Raw genomic sequence first — 23,341 nt, 5'->3', positions numbered from 1 at the left:
TTGAGGTTGTTTATTCAAATTACTTTGATGTTAAGAAATATTTGAAGGTGTGTAAGTCATGCTGTGGGTAAGATTGGAAAAGGATGACGGGTATTTATTCAACTTCATGGATGTGGTAGGATTGTAAAAGGATCGTTTATATTTAATTTTGTTCTCTAATATGATAAGATTGTAAAAGCGTTCCATTTGCACACATGATTTTGAGCACTATAATCTTCATAGCAATATATTTCCAATTTATTTCTTTTTTTTTTTGTTTTATGAACGGAGTGTTTAGACCAACTTAAAGCACCTCAATTAATCTCCAAAATCTTGAAACTAATATAATTGTAACATATTGTAAAGGCGTTCCATTTGCACACATGATTTTGATCACTATAATCTTCATAGTACATTTCTAATTAAAAAAAAAAAAAAAAAAGACCTTTACAAGCGTGCCATTGACTATTTAAGGACAATTAACATTATAAAATATTTTTTTAACCCAAACCAAATTCTATTTGACTAGGATTACAATTATTTTTCATCAACTACCTTTTCTATATGTATGTATATATATTCAAAATATATTAATTATTGTAAAGTGGATAAATAAGTGTTTAAAAAATTGTAAGAATCATACTGTGCTTTTTTATCTTTTCAACTTCTAATAAATGTTAAAGTCTAAAACTAAACGAAAAAAGAAAAAAGATGAACCCTTTAGAATCGGGTGGTGGGGTAGCTCTACAGGCTACTTCCTTTGAAGAAAGATATATCTGTGTAAGTCGTAAGATACCATATGCCCCAGTTGAAGGGGTGGGTGGCTACAGGCTACTCCTCATTTCCAACCAAGCGGTGACAGACAGAAGCTTATATTATGAGCAAGTACGTGTCTCAATGTAAGTGTCATCGGTGTAACGCACTCTCAAACATGGGAGACAGCTGTATATTTTCTACTATAATATAAATCTTCACTGCCATGAGGAGCAAATTAAACTAACATAAAGCAGAAACGATGAAGGCAACTTCATTTTTCTTATTTCCATAAATTTTTGCATATCACTTGTGTAGTTTATGTTCTCAACATACAGTACTGTTTATATAATATAGAATGAATTTATCTTAACTTACAGAAAAGGGCATCAAGCTTGAAGAAGGAAGTAAACTCTCTTCACTTGAAGGTATGCAACTTCCTTTATGCATAAACGTTAAAAAAAAAAAAAATACGTGTTTAATTTACAATATAGTTTTTTACGTGCTCTTGTTTTCTTAATTTACATGCCGTAGGGTGCAGGATATTTTCCAGAAGAGATATTATTACAGAAGATGAAAGTATGCCTCTGCACTTTTTATATGCTTAATGTCATTCTTACTCTATGATTCAATCAAAATTCCGGCTGGGTTTCGCGATAAAATAACTCTCTTCTGTTAGTTTAACTGGAATTTGAAATTGCATATTATTTTCATCTATTTTTTCCAACTGTTCCATGCATATTTTCCTTCACATATGCTACGTGTTCTTTTTGTAAGAGAAAGAAACCGAACAATCAGAAGACGATTCTTGTAAGAAAAGGTATGCAACTTTTCTTTAATTCAAGTTTATACATCTTAACATTTTCAGTTTGTCAAAGAATATGTCTCCGTAGTTATTGTGTTCATATTCTGCTAAAATGTAATCCAGGTCTGTTTTGAAAATTGCTGCATAATCTCTGTGATATTAATTGTAGGTGTGTGGTGACTACAGTCACTGCTAAAGATCATAATTAAAAGATAATGAAAGATATATATCTTCAGTATAACTTCAATGGTTTAGAAAGCTTTTAGTTAGTTTTCGATGGCGGATTAATTCAGAAAGCAGAATAGGTCCAGAGGAGGAAGTTCCATCAGATATGAAGGTGAGTTTATCCTTCCATCCTGTATTCCTATTCTTTCATATATTTTTTCATTGTCATCACAGTCAATTTGGCTGTGTAACATAAAAGTTTTGAGCTGAGCTGCCAGTGATCACTATTGTTTTTTTAGCTTGAGATATAAACTCATACATGGTCGTCATGTCTGCGGGCTAACTCTTGATGTCTCTCTTCGATAAATGAAAACTGTAATCTTGTAATATATAGAGTGACAAGGGAGAAAAAAAGATTGAAACACATCCAGTGGATTGTCTTTTTTTTTTTTTTTTTTTTTTAATTGTCGATATTGTAAAATATAATTTTAGGAGGTTGATGAACATGATACAGTGAAGATGAAGATAATGAGGAGGAGAGCAAGAGGAGCCTTCAAAGCTACTCGTCACTCATGGCTTTCATTTGGTTAAAGGGAAAATGGGTCATGGAATGGAACTATATTGTGGCAGAAACTAGGGAAGTCAATGGCCTGAGCTTGGACTATATGCAATTTTCGATGGTCACTCAGGACGCTATGTTGCAGAATACTTACAATCTCATCTCTTTGATAACATATTAAGTCGGTATGAAACTGGGTTTGCCTTCAATTAAATTCTTATTTAGTTGATAGAATCTTTCCAAGAAAATTCATTTCTTAAATTGTCTAGAGATTAGCCTGATTTCTGGACAAGTCCTAAGAAGGCTATCAAGAGAGCATACAAAGCCACAGATGATGAGATTCTGAATAAAGTAGCGGAATCACGAGGTGGGTCGACTGCAGTTACAGCAATACTAATTGACAGAGAGAATAATCGTGGCGAATGTGGGATTCTCGAGCAATCTTATGCAGAAATGGTACCACAAAACCCATAACAGTGGATCATGAACCCCAGAAAGAGAAAAAACTTGTTGAGAGCAGAGGTGGATTTGTGTCTAAAAGGCCAGGTAAACAATGCAAATATTAACAGCCAATTTACAACATAACTAAAAGTCGGTTTCCAATGAAACTAACAAGTTAATGAAATCAGGGAGTGTTCCACGTGTGGACGGGCAGTTGGCAATGACAAGAGCTTCTCGGAGATGGAAACTGAAGGATCACATTACTTCAGAACCAGATGTGAGGACGGAGATGATAGACAGGGATACTGAATTCCTCATTTGGCTAGTGATGGCCTGTGGAAGGTATGATTTTGATTTTCATGTCATTACAAGACTTGATTCATTACATAGACGACAAATAATTGGGCGACAGACTATGTATATGATGTTAAATTTGATTATGCAGGTGATGTCGAACCAAAGGCTTCGGATTACATTAGGGTGTTGGATGATGCTCAAGAAAAAGCGGAGAATTAATTGAAGAGGCTTTGCGAGGATAAGTCTTGATGACATCTCAGTATAGTTGTTATGTTTACATGAAGAATCTTAAGAAGCTATCTGGAAATTGGAGATTTTGTACTCTTTTCGAAACCTATCTTAGAAGCATCTTCCTTTAAGCAATAATTAGCTTTATTTTTTAACTATATAATGCCTCCAAAGGTCTTATGGGATCTAATATCTAATTAGATAATCCTAAAGGAAACTACTAAAATATCTAGTAATTCTCCTACATAACAATCTCACTAATTCTAATATAACGAGCAAAATATTATGTAACTAAACAATTCTAGTCTAGCATTTTATGTTACTGAACAATTCTTTGACCTCATTAAGAGTAATAAATTATAACAGAATCATTCTATAGTTATATGTCGTCTAAATATAAGTTACATTCTAAAATTAGAATTAGTGAAACGCATTTAGCCAAACAATAGTTTTGTTCAAACCCCTATAATATCATGCATGCCTGTCTAGAACAAACGGAAAATTCTCCAAATCTTATTGATCAAGAATTAATACTATGAGATCTATATCATGATACAACAAATAAATCCGAACAGTAATAGCAATGACAGAATTTTGTATAGAAGTGACAAAACATGAGAGGATATTCTCCAAAAAATCTGACAATAAATACAACAAAAAGAGCCTCACTGAGTAATATGTTATCTGATATTGACAACTTGCCTGGCTTTGATGTCCTCTAGTCTCAGAGATACAGCTCTTTGTGGGCTTCCAGACCTTCCACTTCCGCCATGGTTGCTACGTATGGACCAAGCTTTTCCAGACCTTCCTCTGTCAAGGATTGCACTGTCATGTACTTGAGGAAGGAATCAAGAGAAACTCCACTATACATCCGTGCATATCCGTATGTTGGAAGTACGTGGTTTGTCCCGCTGCATAATCTCCCACACTTTCGGGCGTCCATGGCCCTAAGAACACTGAACCTGCAATGACAATCGGCAACAGTTAGATCTATCTACGAGACAAAATGGTCATCAAACTATATATTTCTTGTCAACTCCACCAATGAGCAAAATTTAGTTAAAGCTTTAACATAGGTATTATTTCATTGTCACCTTATTTTGGGTACTTTCCCCACAGAAGTTGCAAAATTAACTTTTAAAAGCCTTCATAGCATAATGAATTTTAGGTACCATGGGATGAACCAGAATCAACATACCAAGATTTCAACTGATTAGTAACAATTTACTCAAAATCTAATAGAGTAGTTCAAGGTCATTTTCAGTAATTGAAATAAAACCCATGAGCAAGGACTTTAGGACACAATTATCAAAATCCAAAATAATGACCTTTAGACTCATATATGATTTGCATTTCTAAAGCTAAGAGTAAATGGTATCATAATAATATCAAAATATAGATATGGAGAATTATCAAGGTAAACACTTATAGAAGAAGAAAAGAAACATTCCAGAATATACCTGCATTCTCGATGAGCACTCCCATTTTTCAGCATCTTTCACATTAACAATCAGATGCTCAGGTGCATACAAATTTGAAAGGAGATTGCCTAAAACAACCAATGATGAAATAGTTTCAGGAAGCAGTAATGAAAGACTTCCAATACAATGAAACGTAGAACTTTAAAAGGAAAAAGTAATACAAGGGCCATGCATATATCCAAAAAGATGAAAAAAAAAAATTTGATTTTACATCGTTAATAAGAATTCCGAAAGCCATTATCAGTTCCAGATTTTCCAAGAACAACTACAAACAGTTAAATTTATAAAAAAAATAAAGCTTGTGGGCACAGATCCTCAAAATACTGCATGAATAAATTAAAAAACCCAAATATTGTGACTTGTTAAAGGAATTGAAACTAGAGGAGTTAGGTAGTGTACAAGATCTCTCAATAAAATTATTAGATGCACTAATTATATGCTATTATACCTAGACACTATCCACTAACCCTGTAATCAGTTCTTAGAAGTTAAAGTATCGAGCAAAGGATAAAAATAATTCATCCAGGTTTGAATGTAAGAAACCACAAAAGAAATAAGAGGGCTAACCTCCATCATATCACAAGCAAATACTGTGTAACTGTGGCTAAGAGCTTTTGAAGCAAACTCTCCCTTGGAAGGCGTTACACTGCTTACTGATTTCCTCTTCAATAGCTTTTAGATCCACTCCGTCCCCAGCAATTACAAGAACAACTTGACTGTCTGGCCCATGCTCGGCCTAGATTGCAAATTCAAGGCATTAGGTTTGATTAAGCAGAAAGCTAGTATGACTAATGTGCAACATTCTTTACATTCCTATGAGAACAGAAAATGATTTTCTGTCAGAGAACACATAAAACAATATACAAGCAGAATATGATGAGCGTTGAAGTAATGACAAAAGATTGCCAAGATTGCTTCAGATGCAAGATACAGTTATAGGAAAACTACTCCATTGATTACAGAAACTCCTTTGTACTTATTATAATTGAATCTTAACAACAACTAACTATTATTGAAGTATTTCATTTCTTCTGGCACTGCCACATAAGATCAAAAATCGAAAATATAATTTGCAATGTCCAAACAGGGCACAGTTCACCCATTTATAATTTCATAAAACTCATAAATAATCATGTTAACAATAAAGAGAGTTGCAGAAGCAAAAGCATAGTCCATAGTAAAAATCAACCTCTCAATATAAAGTGGTCCACTCAAAACCACAACAAGCACTTTTTGTCACACCCCCACCAAGGAATCAGGATGTGAATGAGAACTCCCAGTCTTGTGCAACTTCCTATTTAAAATAGGAAAACCAACCTAAATAAATCTTTATTTTGGGAATTACAATTTCCAATCAAGTTACTACCTGAGAAAGCAAATCTGCAGCTATATGAACAGGACTAGCATATTTGTCCGCAATGACTAAAACTTCTGAAGGACCAGCAGGCATGTCAATGGAAATCATTGCTTCACTGTTCTGTTCAGCAGAAACAGACATGAATGAAACAAATCAAATTGACCAAAGGACAATCTGGCATGCCTCTGACTTCAACTTCACAAGAATGGGGAATAAGCTAATCTTAACTCATGAAAAGAATACATACTTGGAGAATCATTTTTGCTGCTGTGAACTACTGATTTCCAGGCCCAAAAATTTTCTCAACCTGCAAATTGATGATGAGAGAAATTTTGTATCAAAAGTATACAATTTTCAACAAAGCTTTTGATAAAAATCTGTATTTGAAGCAGTGAATCTTATGTTAAACATCTCTTCAACAAACAACTGCATCCCAATACCAAGCATTCAGAATAATAGAAATGCATAAATAAGGCTGTTTATCTATCAATGTCTTGACTTAAAAAAATGATCAATCAATTCATCTAGAACAAGCTTATGCTCAAATTCAGATTAATAAGTTGGAACATGAAAGCATAAAGTTTATAGATATTTTAAGTAACTGGCAAAAGAATGGAACTACTTAGTTATCAGAATTAAATTCCACCAAGAAATTAATTTTCAGAAAATCCATACCCTGGGCAAGATTCTGTCCCCCAAGCCATAGCAGATATGGCCTGTTAAGCAAAATTGTCAAACCACATGAAACATATACTCCAAGCCTAAATAGAAAGCTAACGTTGAAAAATACTCCTAACCACACATAACATATAAGGATTGCTTTATGCATTCAAACCTGTGCTCCACCAGCTTTAAGGATGTGAGTCACACCAGCCTTCTTGGCACAATACAGTACCTCCTGTAAAAAAAAATATCGAATGGCTATCAGCAAGTAATCACTCAATAGCATTCTTATGGGAAAAAGAAGTAATCTCTCAACAAATTATTCAACCAGTGAAATACCTTACATATGCTGCCATCCTGACTTGGTGGAGTTGCCAGAACAGTAGTTTTACACCCAGCTATTTGAGCAGGCTGGCAACATAATAAGTTAAATGTTAAATAAATCCAGCCAACATCAAAAATTATAATGAGATAACATAAGTCAGTAAAATAGGAAAATCAATTGATACTATACAAAGATTAACTTACCACTGAAAGCATCAGAGCTGTTGATGGTAAAACAGCAGTTCCGCCTGGTACATAAAGACCAACAGAACCAATGCTCCTTGCCACCCTTTTGCATTTAACACCCTGAAAAATTCGGATAGTGGACGGTTTATGTATAGGAAGAAAAAGAAGCACGCAATAGTATTACCTACTTTCATGTTCTCCACACTTTGCTCGGCTGATTTTTGAGCAAGATGAAAAGCATATATGTTGTCATATGCCACATCAAATGCTTCTTTAACAGCAGGTTGAAGCTGTGAAACAACAATGATTTGGATAAGAGAAGCATTAAAAGTAAAAATAAAAAATATAACAATTTCATAGTCAGGATATGAACAAGAAGTATGAAGTAATATTTCTCTAGCATACAAATTCTTAAATAGAGTACCTCTGGGTCAGGAAGCTCAGAGACATTTCAACAATTTTGTCAAGTTAACTTTATCAAACCTCTCAGTGTAACTGCAATAGAATATATAATCAGAGATTCATTAATGAAACAATACAGTTCTAATTCCACAAGCCTTCAGGGAAAACAACTCAAAACAAGGAATAAAACAAAAGATTACGAAAGAAATAAAAGAAACACCAACTCTTTAACTGAAGCATCTCCTCTATTCCGAACATCAGCACAATTGGATGGACCTAAACAAAAGATGTATCGTTTATCAAATACTTGGTGGACAGATTCTTTCCAAAAGCTTTGAGAAACAGAATGAAAACTAACCGTGCTGAAAATAGACAAGAAATCAATACGAGGTCGAGCCTTCAAGTTTTGGACCTCGGCATTACTTAGCTCTGATAATCTATAAGACTTCATCGAACACCTTATTCTATTACAACTTAAACCTGTGACAACGATCAAATAGGAAAAAGTAAATAGTAATGCTAAATAAAAGTTCAATACAAATTTAAATCCCCATTAATTAAATATATTTTAATAAAAAAAAACCCTAAAAAGAGCATCAACATACTTATGAGGGATGTTTTTGGCTCAGAAAAGCTCTCAAATAACCAAAAGAAACCAAAATAACGCTGGTAATGTCGATTAGTGCTTTTAGTAGAAGGCACTGTTTGTAAGCTAAACACATATACCTTTTCCCAAAATGTACTTTCAATCTGGCTAATTAGATCTTACAGAACAACAGCACTATCCATTACAGTCCATCGATAACCACTTCACAATTGCTTCACTCAAAAGCGCTTTTGACAAAAGCACTTCCAATAAAAACCCTTATTTTAATTAAACTTCCGTGAAATCTACTTGAATATCGTAAATTAAATAAATAAACACATTTTTAATACGAAAACAAGTAAAAAAGAAATACCTGAAGGAGAGAATTGAGTGTTTCGAAGAGCACCGAAGAATAGAAAACGAGAATTCTGCAAAGGTTTAAGAAAAACGTTGGTGCGGTTAAAGCAGAGAAGCTGAGTGTCCATCATCACTACTACAACCTTCAATCAAATTATTCAAATATTTAATTAATATTTTTTATTTTATTTGAGAGAAGAGGAAGACAAAGCTTACACTCACGACTGACTACGGCTCTGATTGAAGGGGAGGGAAAAAGAAGAACACTCGTGTTTTTGCTTTTGTGCTACATGTTAAATACGGGTTATTTACGCTTTAATCCTTTAGGTTTAGAGTACTTTTTACCTCCAGTACTATAAGATATAAACAATTAGTCCAGTTATGTAAGACTATCAATAAAAAGTCTATATTATTCCCTTGTTGTCTATTTACATGTTATTATAAATGAAGAATATATATATAAAATACATGTAATCTAATAAAAATCAATTGTTTAAAACCCAACCCGAGGTGAAACTCGACAAAGTGGCGGGTCTTAGGTTGATCGGTTTAAGCAGTTTACCGGAAGGTCAAACCAATGTCCAAAATTTTGAAATATAACAAAAATACTACTAAAATTACATGTAATCCTTTAACTTTGAAATCTTGAAAAAAAATCTCAAACACCATCGTCGGCGTCGACAAATAGGGTATGTTTCTAGCAACAACAACACTCCCCCATCACCATGAAACATCCCCTCAGCCTCCAGACCAAAACTTATCTCACGCCCTCCCCCGTTCGTCTCTCCAATCACCGGCAATAACGAGCTTTTTCCAACGACATGTTTTGCGATTTCCGGTCGTTCACTCGCTGAAAATCGTCGCCATTGCCACCATTGCACTCACTAGCCATTCCTCTTCAAAAACCCTAACATTCATCTTCAATGTTCACCGATTGATGTTCTAATTTCTAGGGTTTTCAATGAATAGGAAAATTTGTAACCTGACCCAGTGAAGGCTTCGGGTCCGGATTGAATTGGTTCAACTAGCCGAGTCGAGCCGAGTTTAAACGCTGCTAAAAAGGGTCCATATTATAGATTGGATATTAACCACTATCCATGAAAAATTAAATTTTTTTAGATATATAGTATACTTTTACTTTTTAATATATTTTGTTCATTTCTAATAATATGTGCATAAGACAAGAAGAGTATTAGATTTTTCATCCAAAAATCTCACCTGACTGGACTAACAGTTTGTGTCCATAGTTACTGGTGATAAGTTTAATCTTCTCCACACTTAAGGTAAAGCTATATAATCCGTTAAATACACAAACATAAGTTTCTACTACACGGCCCATCCGTTATTAGGCTTTAATTAGTACATGGACCTGGAGATGATCTTCTGTCTGGTCTAAAAAAATGAATTTTTGCAACATTTAAAATATATAAAAAAAAATTGTTCAATATTTATTAAAATATTCTTAGTTTAAAAAATAGATATTATCAATTAGGGTACAAATTTTTAATACTTTTGTAATGAAAGACGAAGTTACAAATCCTTCAATCCAGGACAACTATAGTTAGTTATTTAACTTTATTTAAGGTAAGAGGTAACTGAACAAATTTAATTATTTTTTTTACAAAATAAATAATCAAAATAAAAAGGAACCAAAAAAGAAAAAGATTTCAAATTATTCTATTTTATAAATAATATTAAAATTAAAAATATCAAAATAAAAAATAAAAAACAATAAAAGATTTTAAAAAACTAAAAAAATTATTATATTTTTCTTAATTATTTGAATCTCATTTTAGTTTTTAGTTTTTTAATTTTTTTTAATTTCCATTAAAAGTGGTTCTAATCTTTTTTTTTTTTTTTGTTTTTTTAACATTTTGAAATTTAGATTTTAGAATTAATAAACTTCAAAAAGAAAAAGAAAAAAGAAAAATTTAGGACATTTAAGTCATTTTCCGTTATAGTTAACGGCAGATAACCGTTGAATATCTCTTAATTGAACAATTTAAAGCTTTGTACCTTAATTAATATACCTTAAAATTATTGAAAAAGAAGAGTACTGAAATTTTAATATGTGATATTGATACCAAAGCAAATGTTACAGCTTGCTTATGCAATCAAACTTATGATATGGCAACATTTACAAAAATGAAACTGAGTTTACTCAATTTATATACCCTAATTTCTCAACAATATCAGTAAAAACATAATGTTAGATTAAGGAAAAGTAAGCACAAATTCATTGAAATTGATAAAGACTTAATGCTTTTTTTTAATTTACAACTCCTAACAATGGACTTCTATCGTTGTCTAACTGTTCTATTATAAATGCACGCAATTGTGTGGTAAATTCCATGAGCACAGATTTATCGCACGTGCCCCAAGGATTTGCTATTGCTCAATAGTCAGATCTCTGCCATGTGTCAGTCTGCTTTAAACTAACCTCATTTACAAGTTAAATGTTGTTTTCAAATTAAACATTGTCATGATATAAAAAACATAACTTTTATTTAAATTTAATAAATTCTTTAAATTTAATAAAGATAATTTTTATTTTTAAGGAAAAAACTTAATAGGAAAGAGAATTAATAAATAAAATACATAAAAACTTGTAGTTTATTAATTAAAATTAGGATAGAGAGTAAAATTTGACTCTCTAAATATAGAAAGTCAAACTCGCTTTCTAATTTATATTTTAAAGATAAAGAGCCTGTTAAACTCCTGTTTTTATAGATATACTCTTTATAATAAAGAGTTTGGGTCATATAAAGAGTCATTTAGAGATACTCTTTAAAAGCTTGCAACAAGTTAGACCTCATTTACAAGTTTGCTACGTTTATAGAATATATAAACTGACTTTTTACTTGAAGAAGGGGACTCTTTCTTTTTGCTCATTCATGTAAGCCACTTTGACAGAGAGTTCATCTTTGTTTATCATATTTCTTCTTTACAATCAGTCTGTTTATAAAATAATAATATAATAGTAGACATAGACTTGATTCTACCTCTTATGTCCTTGTTTTGCAGAATCTCCGATCCATTCCTAGTCTAACCTTTGGTCAACTGTGTATCTCTTATTGTTGTAAGTTTTTGTAACAACCCCTGCTATAATACTAAACCACATAAAGTAGGTTGTTACCTTTTATCTATTAAGAGAGTGTTTGTCTGAGCTTATGAAAATTGGCTTATAAGTAACAAGTGCTTATAATCTAATTTTAGTTTATAAGTATTTGAAATTTTAAGCAATTACGTGTTTGGTTAAAATACTTATAAGTGACTGATAAGTAGTTGACGTGTTTGGTAAAATGTGACTTATAAGTACATTTTATTATAAAATGACTAAAAAGGGTAATACATTAAATAAATGTATGCTATAATAATAAACCCCATAAAGTAGGTTGTTACCTTTTATCTATTAAGAGAGTGTTTGTCTGAGCTTATGAAAATTGGCTTATAAGTAACAAGTGCTTATAATCTAATTTTAGTTTATAAGTATTTGAAATTTTAAGCAATTACGTGTTTGGTTAAAATACTTATAAGTGACTGATAAGTAGTTGACGTGTTTGGTAAAATGTGACTTATAAGTACATTTTATTATAAAATGACTAAAAAGGGTAATACATTAAATAAATGTATACTATGAAATTTTAAAATTAAATAAGGGTAATGTGGTAATATATTTGGTTAAACTAACTTATAAGAAGAATGCTTATAAGCCAAAAATAAAAAGTACCTCTCTTCCAACTTATTTATTTTTTTTTTTTAATAAGCTCAACCTATAAGTTCAAAAAAGTTATAAACAAATAGGTCAACTTAATTTTAGAGTTTATAAACTAGTTTGACCAGTTTATAAGCTTAGACAAATACCCTCTAAGTCCTTTAACATGGCATGAGAAAAAACCAATCCGTGTTGACTTTGTGAAGGCCAATAGTTTCCCCATGAGTCGCTAACGTGGACACTATAGCGAGACCGTCTAGGTGGAATTGATGTATAATCGTGTCACTTCATCGATGCATCCACCTATATGTGCATTGTAAAAGTCCTCACATTCATCTACTGCCAAGTGTAAAGTTTTATACTGTCATTGATGGAATATGAAAATAAAATTAAACCATAACTAACCGCTTAAGCTTTTAACCTAATAGTAAGCGTTTGATCTTAACAATCTGAACGAGCTTAAAACCAACCGAATTCTCGCCACAAGGCCAATATGCACAAAATCTCTTCAACAATATCAACTTATTACCAATTTGTTGTTGACATTGCTGGAAACAGTTAGATCTCCATGAGCTCTAGTTTTGTCTTAAGAAGGTCTAGCTGGTAACAGAACCACGCAACAATATCAACTCATATTCACTATTTCAAAATTATTAACTATAAACTTTAACTTATTGTATAAACTTTTAACCTTTTTTTTTAACCCACATACACTTTGATTGTTTTCAAAACCTTACTTATTTTATAAATATATATACGTTACCTTTAAATATCTGGAGAAAACAATAATACAATCAAAATTAAAAAAATTAGTTTCGAGTTTTTTTTTCTTATGCTAATTTTTCCACAAAAATTGCGATTTATTTGATGTATTCAAACCGGATAATTAAATTATATACATTTGATCTAAGTGGCATTGTGTAGAGACAAGGTTCCCCAAAATTATTGAAATGTTGAGTATATATTTATCGAGTATCTTAAAGTTTTAAGTATGCTAAATACGCAAAATTGGGAATTAGATCTTGATTTTATATCATATTAGTAATTTTATATCCCAACTAATGTGATATAAAATCATATATTTAATTATAGTGTTCACACATTAAACGCCACATTAGTTGGATTTAAAGATTTAATCTCAACTCTGTATATCTAATATTATTATTAAGTTTTTAAAAATATTTTAGCATGTTAGAATATAGTTTGATGCATTTACAAATTTCTTGAGATATATAATAGACCAATAATAATATATTTACAAAGAAATCTTACAAAGATTTGCATATAAAGTGAGGTGGCAAAAAATGAATGGAAGAGTGAAACAAAAAGTCAAACTTATTAAATTCACTCTTCCATTCATTTTTGCCACATCACTTTATATGAAGATTTTTGTAAAATTTCTTTGTAAGTGTAGCATTACTCATAATAAACAATCTGATTGAGGTAGTGAGAAGAGATATACGACAAATTTATGAGGACTTGCAAGAAAGAGGAAATGTGGCTGATGTAATTTTCTCAATGAAACTTTCTCACATGTGATGAACAAAAACTTTTCTTTAAAAAAAGTTGATCAATCAGGGGGGCAAATAATAAAGAAAAAGTTAAAAGGATGTTTTTTTCCAAATTAAAAGATGGTTTTCCAATCACTAGAAAAATTACATAATTAATTAAAATAGGCTTAATTAAGTCAATGCATATTATAAAACAATTAAATTTGATTTATACACTATTTCAAAATAAGATTAATTTGGGTCCTATAAAAGGAAAAAAATTCTTCACAATTAGGACTATGGATAGATCTTGTAAGCATGTAAAGTTTGCGACAAATTATAGCAATTAATTAATTAATTATTTAGACAAAAATTAATAAAAAGTGTTATATGCACTAGTTAAAGGACAAAAATTATCTAAACCAATTATTTGGTAAATGCATTCGATACTATTTTAACATGTTTTATTAGGGATATGAAACTTGGGACAAGTTTTGGGAAGAGTAGTATTATTTTTAGGGATGTTATTGAAGTTATGTTGATCGGAACGATATTTGTCCATTAATGGATACAATCTGCCCACGGTTAAACTTCATATGCATTGGATATCCTTTTTATTTTTTTCAACTAACCAAGCATTCATTCTATGCAGGTTGAAAAATATGGTTGCCTAACTAGTTAAATGTTGTTAATAAGAATACAAACTCGTTATTCTTCATGATAGTTCCTGTAGACCTCTTGGTTCATCGTGCTATTGCTCTGAGATTTCTATATGCATAGAAAATACTTATAATTAACCATGCACACTTAACACTAAATAATTATGATTAGAATAGAAGGTAGAAATTAGTATAATTAGCCCCATGAAAAGCATATATATGATAAAAAATAAATAATTGATGCCAAGGGCAAGGTGTGGTCTAGTGTTGGGTCATTTGCATACTTTTTCTTAGAATTATTGTGATAAATGTTCCCAAAAGAGAGAAAAAAAAGTAGCTAACAGACTCTTGATAAATTTAACCCATTATCTGACAAAAGTAATCAGGAAAAAAAAAAGAAGAAAAGAGATAGCCACGTAAAGATAATGTTATTAGTAATAACCATATACGGAATGGATGGCAGCATTAGTCAGTATCATAGCACAAAATTAAAGCAAAAGTAAGTCAACAGTATTATAAAATCACTGATCAGTATGACTGAAGCAATTGTTTCTTATGCCTTGCAACAGCTGGGATTAATTCTTGCTCACCAGATTAGGTTCGTAAAACAGATGAGTCTAGTCGGGGATGTTGAAGAAGAAGTAGATATGCTTACGCACAATCTTCGAGCCATTCAAGCTATGCTACTCCATGCTGAACAAAAACAAATGAAGGATGCAGCTGTGAGAGTTTGGTTAGATTGGCTCAAAGACAGATGTTATGACATTGAAAGTGTGTTGGATGAGTGGAAAACTGCAATCTTGAAATGGTACATTGAGGGAGTTGATGAGCATAATGATCTTGCTCCTGAGAAGAAGATGGTATGTTTCTTATTTCTCTTTCCTTGCTTTGGTATCAAACAAATTGTTTTACGTCGTGACATTGCGATAACGATATAAAAAACTAGATGCTATTGCCAAGGAGAAAGATAATTATAATCTTAATGAGATTCAGAGTATTGAAAAAGTTGACTATAAGCAAGAGCAAACTACTTCTTTTATTGATATGTCTAATATCTGCGGTAGAGAGGATGAAAAGAATACTTTAGTGAGAGTAAATTGTTATGTGAGAGGAACAAAAAGCAAGACAACTTCCAAATCATCTCACTTGTAGGGATCGGAGGAATTAAGAAAACAAATCTCGCTCAATTTGTTTATAATAATAACGAGGTGAAGAGCAATTTTGATAAAAGAATATGAGTTTGTGTATAAGATCCTTTTGATGAGTTTAGAGTTGCCAAAGTCATCCTTGAATCTCTAGAAGGTTCTACTCCTAATGTAGGAGAACTATAATCTCTTCTTCAATGAATTTGTGACTTTATTATGGGTAAAAAATTTCTCATTGTTTTAGATGATGCGTGGATGTAAGATTATGATAAATGAGAATCGTTCTATCATCGCTTAAAGAATGGTCTCCCAAGAAGTAAAATTTTACTCACAACACGTAAAGAGTCAATTGTTCGTATGATAAACTCTATCGATATTATCAATGTTAAGGAATGTCCTTTAAGAAGAATTGATGATTGTTCAGAAAGTTAGCTCTCTTTGGACGATCTCCTTATGAGTGTGAAAAAGTAGGAGAATATGGTACGGAAGTTGTGAAGAAATGCAAGGGTTTATCTCTTGCTACAAAAACTATTGGGAGTTTATTGCGGTTTAAAAACTATAGATCGAGGAATGGTAACATGATAGTGAGATGTCGGAATTAGAAGCGATTGAAAGAGGTCTTTTATCCCCTTTGATGTTGAATTATAACGATTTGTCATCCATGATTAGATTGTGTTTCTTATATTGCTCCTTCTTTTCAAAAGATTACAATATACTTATAAATAATTTGATTGGAAGATGGATGGGTCAAAGTTATCTTGGGTTAGAGAAGTTATCCTGATATAAGTTTTATTAGTACTCGAAAACTTACAGCCGCCGTGAATTTAGAAAAGTTATCGATATATTTCTATTGTGGCAACAATTTTCCCTCCTATTTGATGACCTCAACTTCATTAACCAAGTTGAAGGAGTTGTATCTCTCCCACGAGAAAATTTAACTCCCAGGCCATCCCAAGTTTCCATTTAACAAAATGGCCATGAAAATCTTTTTGATTTTTTTTTGGTTAAAAAATATGACGTGGCACACTTACGTGTAATTAAAGTAGCAAAAAGGATTATGGTGAAAAGATTTAAATATTTGTGGGTTAAAGTATAATAAAGAGAAGTTGATTTAAAATTTGAAAGGCAAAACACATTTCTCTCAGCTTCTCTTTCTCACAACAAGATTCAAACACCTTTCTCTCTCTCGTTTTTTCTTCCAATTTTCTGCAATTTCTCAATTTCTTTGCTCTTTGCATTTTTGTCATTCCTTGTCATTCCCGATTAAGTTATAATGGCTGAGATTCTTAAAGAAACAGAAAAAAACTCATATACTCCCCAAATTTTAGGCACCACTAGATCTACCAAAAATGGAGAAGAAGAAGTTGTGGTGGAGTAACTTCCGATGACTGCAGTTTGCTCCACAGGAAGGAGAACGTCGCGCCGGAAGACATTCTATTGGCAGAACAAGGGAGGGCAAGATTTGAAATTGAAACTGAAGAGGAGGATGCCGACGCAAATTCCAAGCGTCGGACATGATCGCTTAAGCGATCTAAAATCGCTTAAGCAACCAAGAGTAAAAGCAAATGATCGCTTAACGATCTGGTATATACAAAAGATCGCTTAAGCGATCTGGTATAAGCAATTTTAGATCGGTATAAGCGATTTTAGATCGCTTAAGCAATCGTGCATCTGGGCAAAGTTGATTCTGCTTCGGACATGATCGCTTAAGCGTTTATAATTGCTAAAGCAACCAACGTTAAAGCAAAGGATCGCTTAACAATAATAAGTGCCCAGACGCATGATCGCTTAAGCGATCATGCGTCTGGGCACTTATTTATTGCTTGTTCATGATTGCTTAAACGACTAATAGTAAAAGCGAAGAATCGCTTAAGCATACACTTAATCGCTTAAGCAATTGTGCATCTAGGCAGAAGTTTATTCTGCCTCGGACATGATCGCTTAAGCGATTTGTAATCGCTTAAGCGACCAAATTAAAGCAAAGGATTGCTTAAGCGATAGAATAAATCGCTTAAGCGATCGTGTGCCTGGTCTGGGCACTTATTGATTCTGTCTTGTTCGTGATCGCTTAAGCGACCAAGTGTAAAAGCATAAATCGCTTAAGCGATAACATAAATACAGATCTCTTAAGTGACTAGTCTAAATACACAGATCGCTTAAGCGAAAATGAAATCTCTTAAGCGATCCATGTATTTGGATTATTTTTATTGTATTTCACTATATTGGTTAAGCGATTAACGCTATCTTAGACATATAAGGTGTACGATTCATTCAGTGGACCATGATCATTATTATGTTTTAATTAATTAGTTCTTTACGGCTATATTAAACTATATGGTGTAAATGTTTACGTCTATATTAAACATATCAGGTGTACGATTCGTTCAATGGACATGACCGTTATTATATTTTAATTAAATTAGTTCTTTTATGTCTATATTAAACATATATGGTGTAGAATGTTTACGTCTATATTAAACATATCAGGTGTACGATTCGTTCATTGGACTATGACCATATTATATTTTAATTAATTATTTCTTTTACGGCTATATTAAACATATATGGTGTAGAATGTTTATGTCTATATTAATATATCAAGTTTACGATTCATTCAGTGGACCATGACCGATATTATATTTTAATTAAATTATTTTCTTTTACGGCTATATTAAACATATATGGTGTGAATGTTTACTTCATATTAAACATATCAGGTGTACGATTTATTCAATGATCATGACTATTATATATTTAATTAAATTAGTTCTTTTACGGCTATATAAACTATATGGTGTGAATGTTTATGTCATATTAAATATATCAATGTACGATTCATTCATGGACCATGACCGATATTATATTTTAATTATGATTCTTTTACGGCTATATTAAACATATATGGTGTAGAATGTTTACGTCTATATTAAACATATCAGGTGTACGATTTATTCAATAGATCATGACTATATTTATATTTTATTAATTAGTTCTTTTACGCTATATTACCATATATGGTGTGAAATGTTTTGTCTATATTAAATATATCAAGTGTACGATTCATTCAGTGGACCATGACCGATATTATATTTAATTAAATTATTTCTTTTACTGCTATATTAAACATACATGGTGTAGAATGTTTACTTCTATATTAAACATATCAGGTGTACGATTCATTCAGTGGATTATGACCGTTATTATATTTTAATTAAATTAGTTCTTTTACATCTATATTAAACATATGTCCATAAACATGGAAAATAATATTGAAGTAAATTACCCTTAATCGCTTAAGCTACCCGTCTATTTAGCCTTGGTTTACAGAGTGCCAGCAGATGGTTGCAGATTTCAATTTTATATCATATTATATTTTTTTATATTACTTTCTTGCCAAGACTAACAAAAATATAGAATAACAATAGTTTTTTAGTTTTATGTACGTCTTGATTGACAAAGACTGAAGTGTTCTTTTTACATTCTATTGAAATGAAAAAATACTTAATATTAATAAAAAAGCCTAAAATTAAATAAACATTATGGAATATAATTTCTTACCGAATATATAGCTTACTGCACTCGTTAAGCGATCCAGTATATCGCTTAGCGATCTAGTACAAATAAGCCTGATCGCTTAAGCGATCTGCTGCCATATACCAGACTTATACCAGATCGCTTAAGCGATCTTCTGTCATATACCAGATCGCTTAAGCGATCCATCAGATCCCAAACACATTTTCAGCCATCTCCACCTACAATCGGTGCTATCACTCCTAGCTACTCACAATGCAAAAAATATTCAACAAATTTCACATCCTTTCAACTTGCATTACATCAAACACAACCCAACACCCTAAACAACTAAATCAAATCAAAACCCAAACTCCATCAATTATTAAATCTTTGTAAATCTAATCTAAAATATAAAGAGGAGATCACATACTAGACAAAATTTCAGGAGAGGAGGAGGAGGGGATTTTTGTGGAGAAGAATATTAATGGTGGAGGAAGAGAAAGTGTTAATAGCGGAGGAACAAGAAGATATAGAGGAATGAGAAAGAAGAAATTAAGAAGGAGGAAGAAGAAGATGTAGACGAAGCTAAGAAGAAACAGCAACCAAGGTGGAGATGCGTTAATGGCGAGAGGAAAAAGAGGTGTTTGGGTTTGTTTGCAAGAATTTCAGGTTTTTTGGAATATAGTATAATTTTAAAAGATTACATAATACTTTTTTAATCATAATTAAGCACTAATCAAGTTTAATTACCCTTAATCAATATATGGCTATTTATTTAAACTTTAAAACTTGATAGCCTTTTAATTAAATTCAAACTTGAGAGTTTCTTTTAATAAACTGCCCCCTCTCCCACTGGCTTAACTGTGATCATTTGCGCCGTCTGGGAAATTGTCATCCCTCGAAATGTGATCATCGTAGAATGGACAGTGTGAATAGTGGATAATGATTCTGGGGATAAGGCATGGGGTCACGTCACGTCATCGTCTTCTTCCTGGTCTATCTCTTCCCCAGATTGAAAAACCTCTCGCTGAGGGATATGAAAGAATGGGAAGAGTGGGAACATGGAGAGATGAAAGGATTATGTTCATGCATGTCTTGCCACCTTTCAAATCTTCCGGTGACGAAATTGAACACTGCCAAGAGTCTTTTTCAGAGCAACATTCAGGACTTATATTTTGCTAGATGTGTCATTCTATCAAAACGATACAATATGCAAACGAGAGGACTGGAAATAGATCTCTCACATGTGTGCAAAGAGAGCGGTTTTTTTGGAGTTGTCAAAGGGCAGCTTTAAACCCAGTGGTGGATCTAGGAATTTCCCTCATTGGGGCAAAATATAAACCAAAAAAAAAAAAAAAAAAATTAAACCAATCATATACACTATTTTTTTTTTTTCATTACAATGACTTCAAAAAAAGTTATACAATACAAATAAATTTATTTCAAAAAAACAATGTTTGTAAAGATAAACAATTTTTTCTACAATTGTCCTTGACTATTTTTCCTATTCTGAAAACATTGGATAATCATCTCATTGTCAATTGTATCAAATACATATTTCTTAAATAGATGACCAAGCAATCATTCATCCATTGATCTCCCATTCGATTGCATAACCGATTTTTCACAAGATTCATTGTAGAAAAAACTTTTTCAACAGTCATAGTCGCAACTGATAAAACCAATGCAACTTCACAAGCTTATACACCAACGTATGCAAAAATTCTTAACCAATCATCAATTCCTTGTAACTCAGTAAATTTAACACAAAAACGTATGTCAATACATAAATCTCAATTTGGTTCTCAAGTACCATCCAACTCAGTGCAAAAATCAAATGGATAAACACTGACCGAACCCATTCTTCCCCTCTCTTCTCTTTTTCCTTTTCCTTTGCTCTTCTTCCTTTGTTCTTTATGGCTTTTCTCCTATTTTTTCTTTTATTTTGGCAAACAACCCAATTTATATAAAACAACTTCTTAATTATAAACTGCCCCAAGATTCTCTTATTCTCACCATGACCTCGCCACATTAGCTTTTCGATGTAAAAATGTCCAGATTTTCCCCCTCAGTTAAATACAAACCCAACAGTTCTTACTTCTTTCATTTTCACTCCTATAAAACTTTAAAAACAATAGATCCCTTGCATAAAAATAAAATCACAAAAATTATTAAATATATACTCGGATTAAAAATAGGGTTTTATAAAAATAAAATCCAAACTAACTGTGGGGGCTGTTCCAAAATCTCATATTCTATAAATGTAAATTTAAATAAATATAAGATGCGACTTTTTTCAAAAGTTGAGTGGGGACTCTAGTCACCATAAGTCTTAATGGGATCCGTCGCTAATTAACCATCAACCCACAAGCCACAGGTAAATTTATGTTATTACTTTCTATTTACAATTCAAGTTTAATGTGGTTATTTATTTTCCAAGTGACTCGATTGTTCTGTGACCAGCGGGAGAAAGAAGAGGGCTTAGGATACATGCTGACCCGTTCCTCATCGGTGTACCCTTGTTCAGTGCTGTTCTCTCACCTGTTTGACTCTGCTTTGAATTTCTATGTATGCTCTTCCGTTATCTTGATTTTCTTTTCTTTGTTTTTTTTCTGGTGATATGGTCTTTGGAAAGTTTAAGAATCATCCCAAATGGAACCTGAATTTTGTATCAGGTGGAAAAAAAAAATAGTTTCAACTAGTCAAAAGCAGTTACAAAAGAAATTTTTTTGTGTCTATATTTCGGGTTTCCTGCTGCTGGATCGATAAGGCATTGTCTTCGGAAGCTTCTCCGTTTGCTGGAAATTCACTCTGAGAAATCCTTTAATGGCTTATTGAGGTTTGCTTATGCTTCAATGGATATTAAAAAGCTTTTCTCTTATTAAGGAAACTTAAATGTCCATATTTGTTTTGGTCTAGCGAGCCAAGTGTTAACACGATGTCATTAATATTTCTTGGAGAATCAAGGTAATAAAATGTGCCTGATGAAACAAATGCTCAAAGTACGGTTTTTTTAAAGGTTACATAAATAATACTGGTACTTGCTTTCTCTTACTGTTGAATAAATTATGCAACTTTTTGGGGGAATTTCTCCAATGGAAGTAAGTTAAATTCTCCAATGACATCCTTTTATGGCTTATTGATCAGGTTTGTTTAGGACCTTCAGGTTAGCTTTCTGCTTATTAGATTTTAGAAACCCCTTTTCTGAATCTTGAAATTATATTTCCCTTTGATGCAGTGGAGCAAGTTGACCACAAGCCTCATGATTTTCTTTTAGAATCAATGGAAGAGAAAGGAATGTCTACACTTTTTGCAACATTGAAGGGTGAGTTTCCTTTCTTGATTCCAATTCGAAAACCCCATTTGTTTCCTTAGTGAAACTATATAATTGATCTATGTTATTCCAATATCAATGGATGACATCAAGACCATCAAACCATCTGCTTCTGGACCACGGATTGAACTGGACAGGAAAGGACTCTATACGGATTATATATAGTCTCATGCCCACAGCCTCAAATTTGGTTATTTAATTATGCCTAATCACACCTCCCTACTCTTTCTTCATATCTAGATATTCAATTTGGAAGCACACCCCAACATCGTAAGACTAGTTAAACTGTTTTTCCTTTCTAATATAATATGCAGGAGAAATTAAACTTTTTTCAATCAAGCGTCAAATGAAATTGGTCAATGGAAGAAAGTTGATTCGTGTGCAAGAAATTAAACTTTTTCTTTTTCTATATTTTTTTTCTGTTTCCTTCTAGATCTTATTCATAGTAGGAATTGTTCTACTCAAATTCTAGGAAAATATTGAGGAACTGAAGAATCTATTTCTAAAGGTTTTGTTGTTATTCAACATCTCAGATGATGGCCGGATTGTTACCATTTTCATCTAAATATATTTCTTTTAACTTCTCTCACATTGTTATAAGTAAGTTCAACTACGAGGATGACTGGATAGCTACATGATTAATTGTCCCTTCTTTTGTCGAACTTGAACGCAATTTTCCTGATTCCAGATGATGATGATACAAGGAAAACAGAAAAAATATTCCGGAAACGAGTAAAGTTTTCCATATTGAACGAAAGTGAGTATAACAGATTTTATAACTAAAAGATGACTTAAAGATATATAAGAGCAACACAAAATGAAAAACCAAACCAAAAAACAGACATATTTTATTTGCTCTTGGCTGGTGATTCCACTGAATTTGGGGGTGATGATGAGTACTA

General features: G+C 32.2%; 1 protein-coding gene and 2 pseudogenes across 1 annotated transcript; 1 reads left to right on the top strand and 2 right to left on the bottom strand.

Moving 5' to 3' along the window:
* The first annotated feature begins 690 nt into the window (after nucleotides 1–690).
* LOC116145919 lies at nucleotides 691–3,218 on the top strand (annotated as a pseudogene).
* Nucleotides 3,219–3,951: 733 nt separating this feature from the next.
* On the bottom strand, nucleotides 3,952–7,905 carry LOC116145918 (annotated as a pseudogene).
* A 2-nt stretch (nucleotides 7,906–7,907) lies between these two features.
* On the bottom strand, nucleotides 7,908–8,748 carry LOC116145917 (histidinol dehydrogenase, chloroplastic-like; the record flags this gene model as incomplete). Its single annotated transcript, XM_031431350.1, has 3 exons — nucleotides 8,600–8,748; nucleotides 7,999–8,120; nucleotides 7,908–7,916 (listed from the first exon to the last, which is right to left on the bottom strand). Coding segments are annotated over exons 1-3 (246 nt in total), but the record flags the coding sequence as incomplete, so codon positions are not given.
* Between the last annotated feature and the right edge of the window lie 14,593 nt (nucleotides 8,749–23,341).

Source organism: Pistacia vera, unplaced genomic scaffold, assembly GCF_008641045.1.
Source record: "Pistacia vera cultivar Batoury unplaced genomic scaffold, PisVer_v2 Contig47, whole genome shotgun sequence".
Taxonomy (NCBI): domain Eukaryota; kingdom Viridiplantae; phylum Streptophyta; class Magnoliopsida; order Sapindales; family Anacardiaceae; genus Pistacia; species Pistacia vera.
The sequence above is the reverse complement of the archived record's forward strand: the minus strand, read 5'-3'. Positions and strand labels throughout refer to the sequence as shown.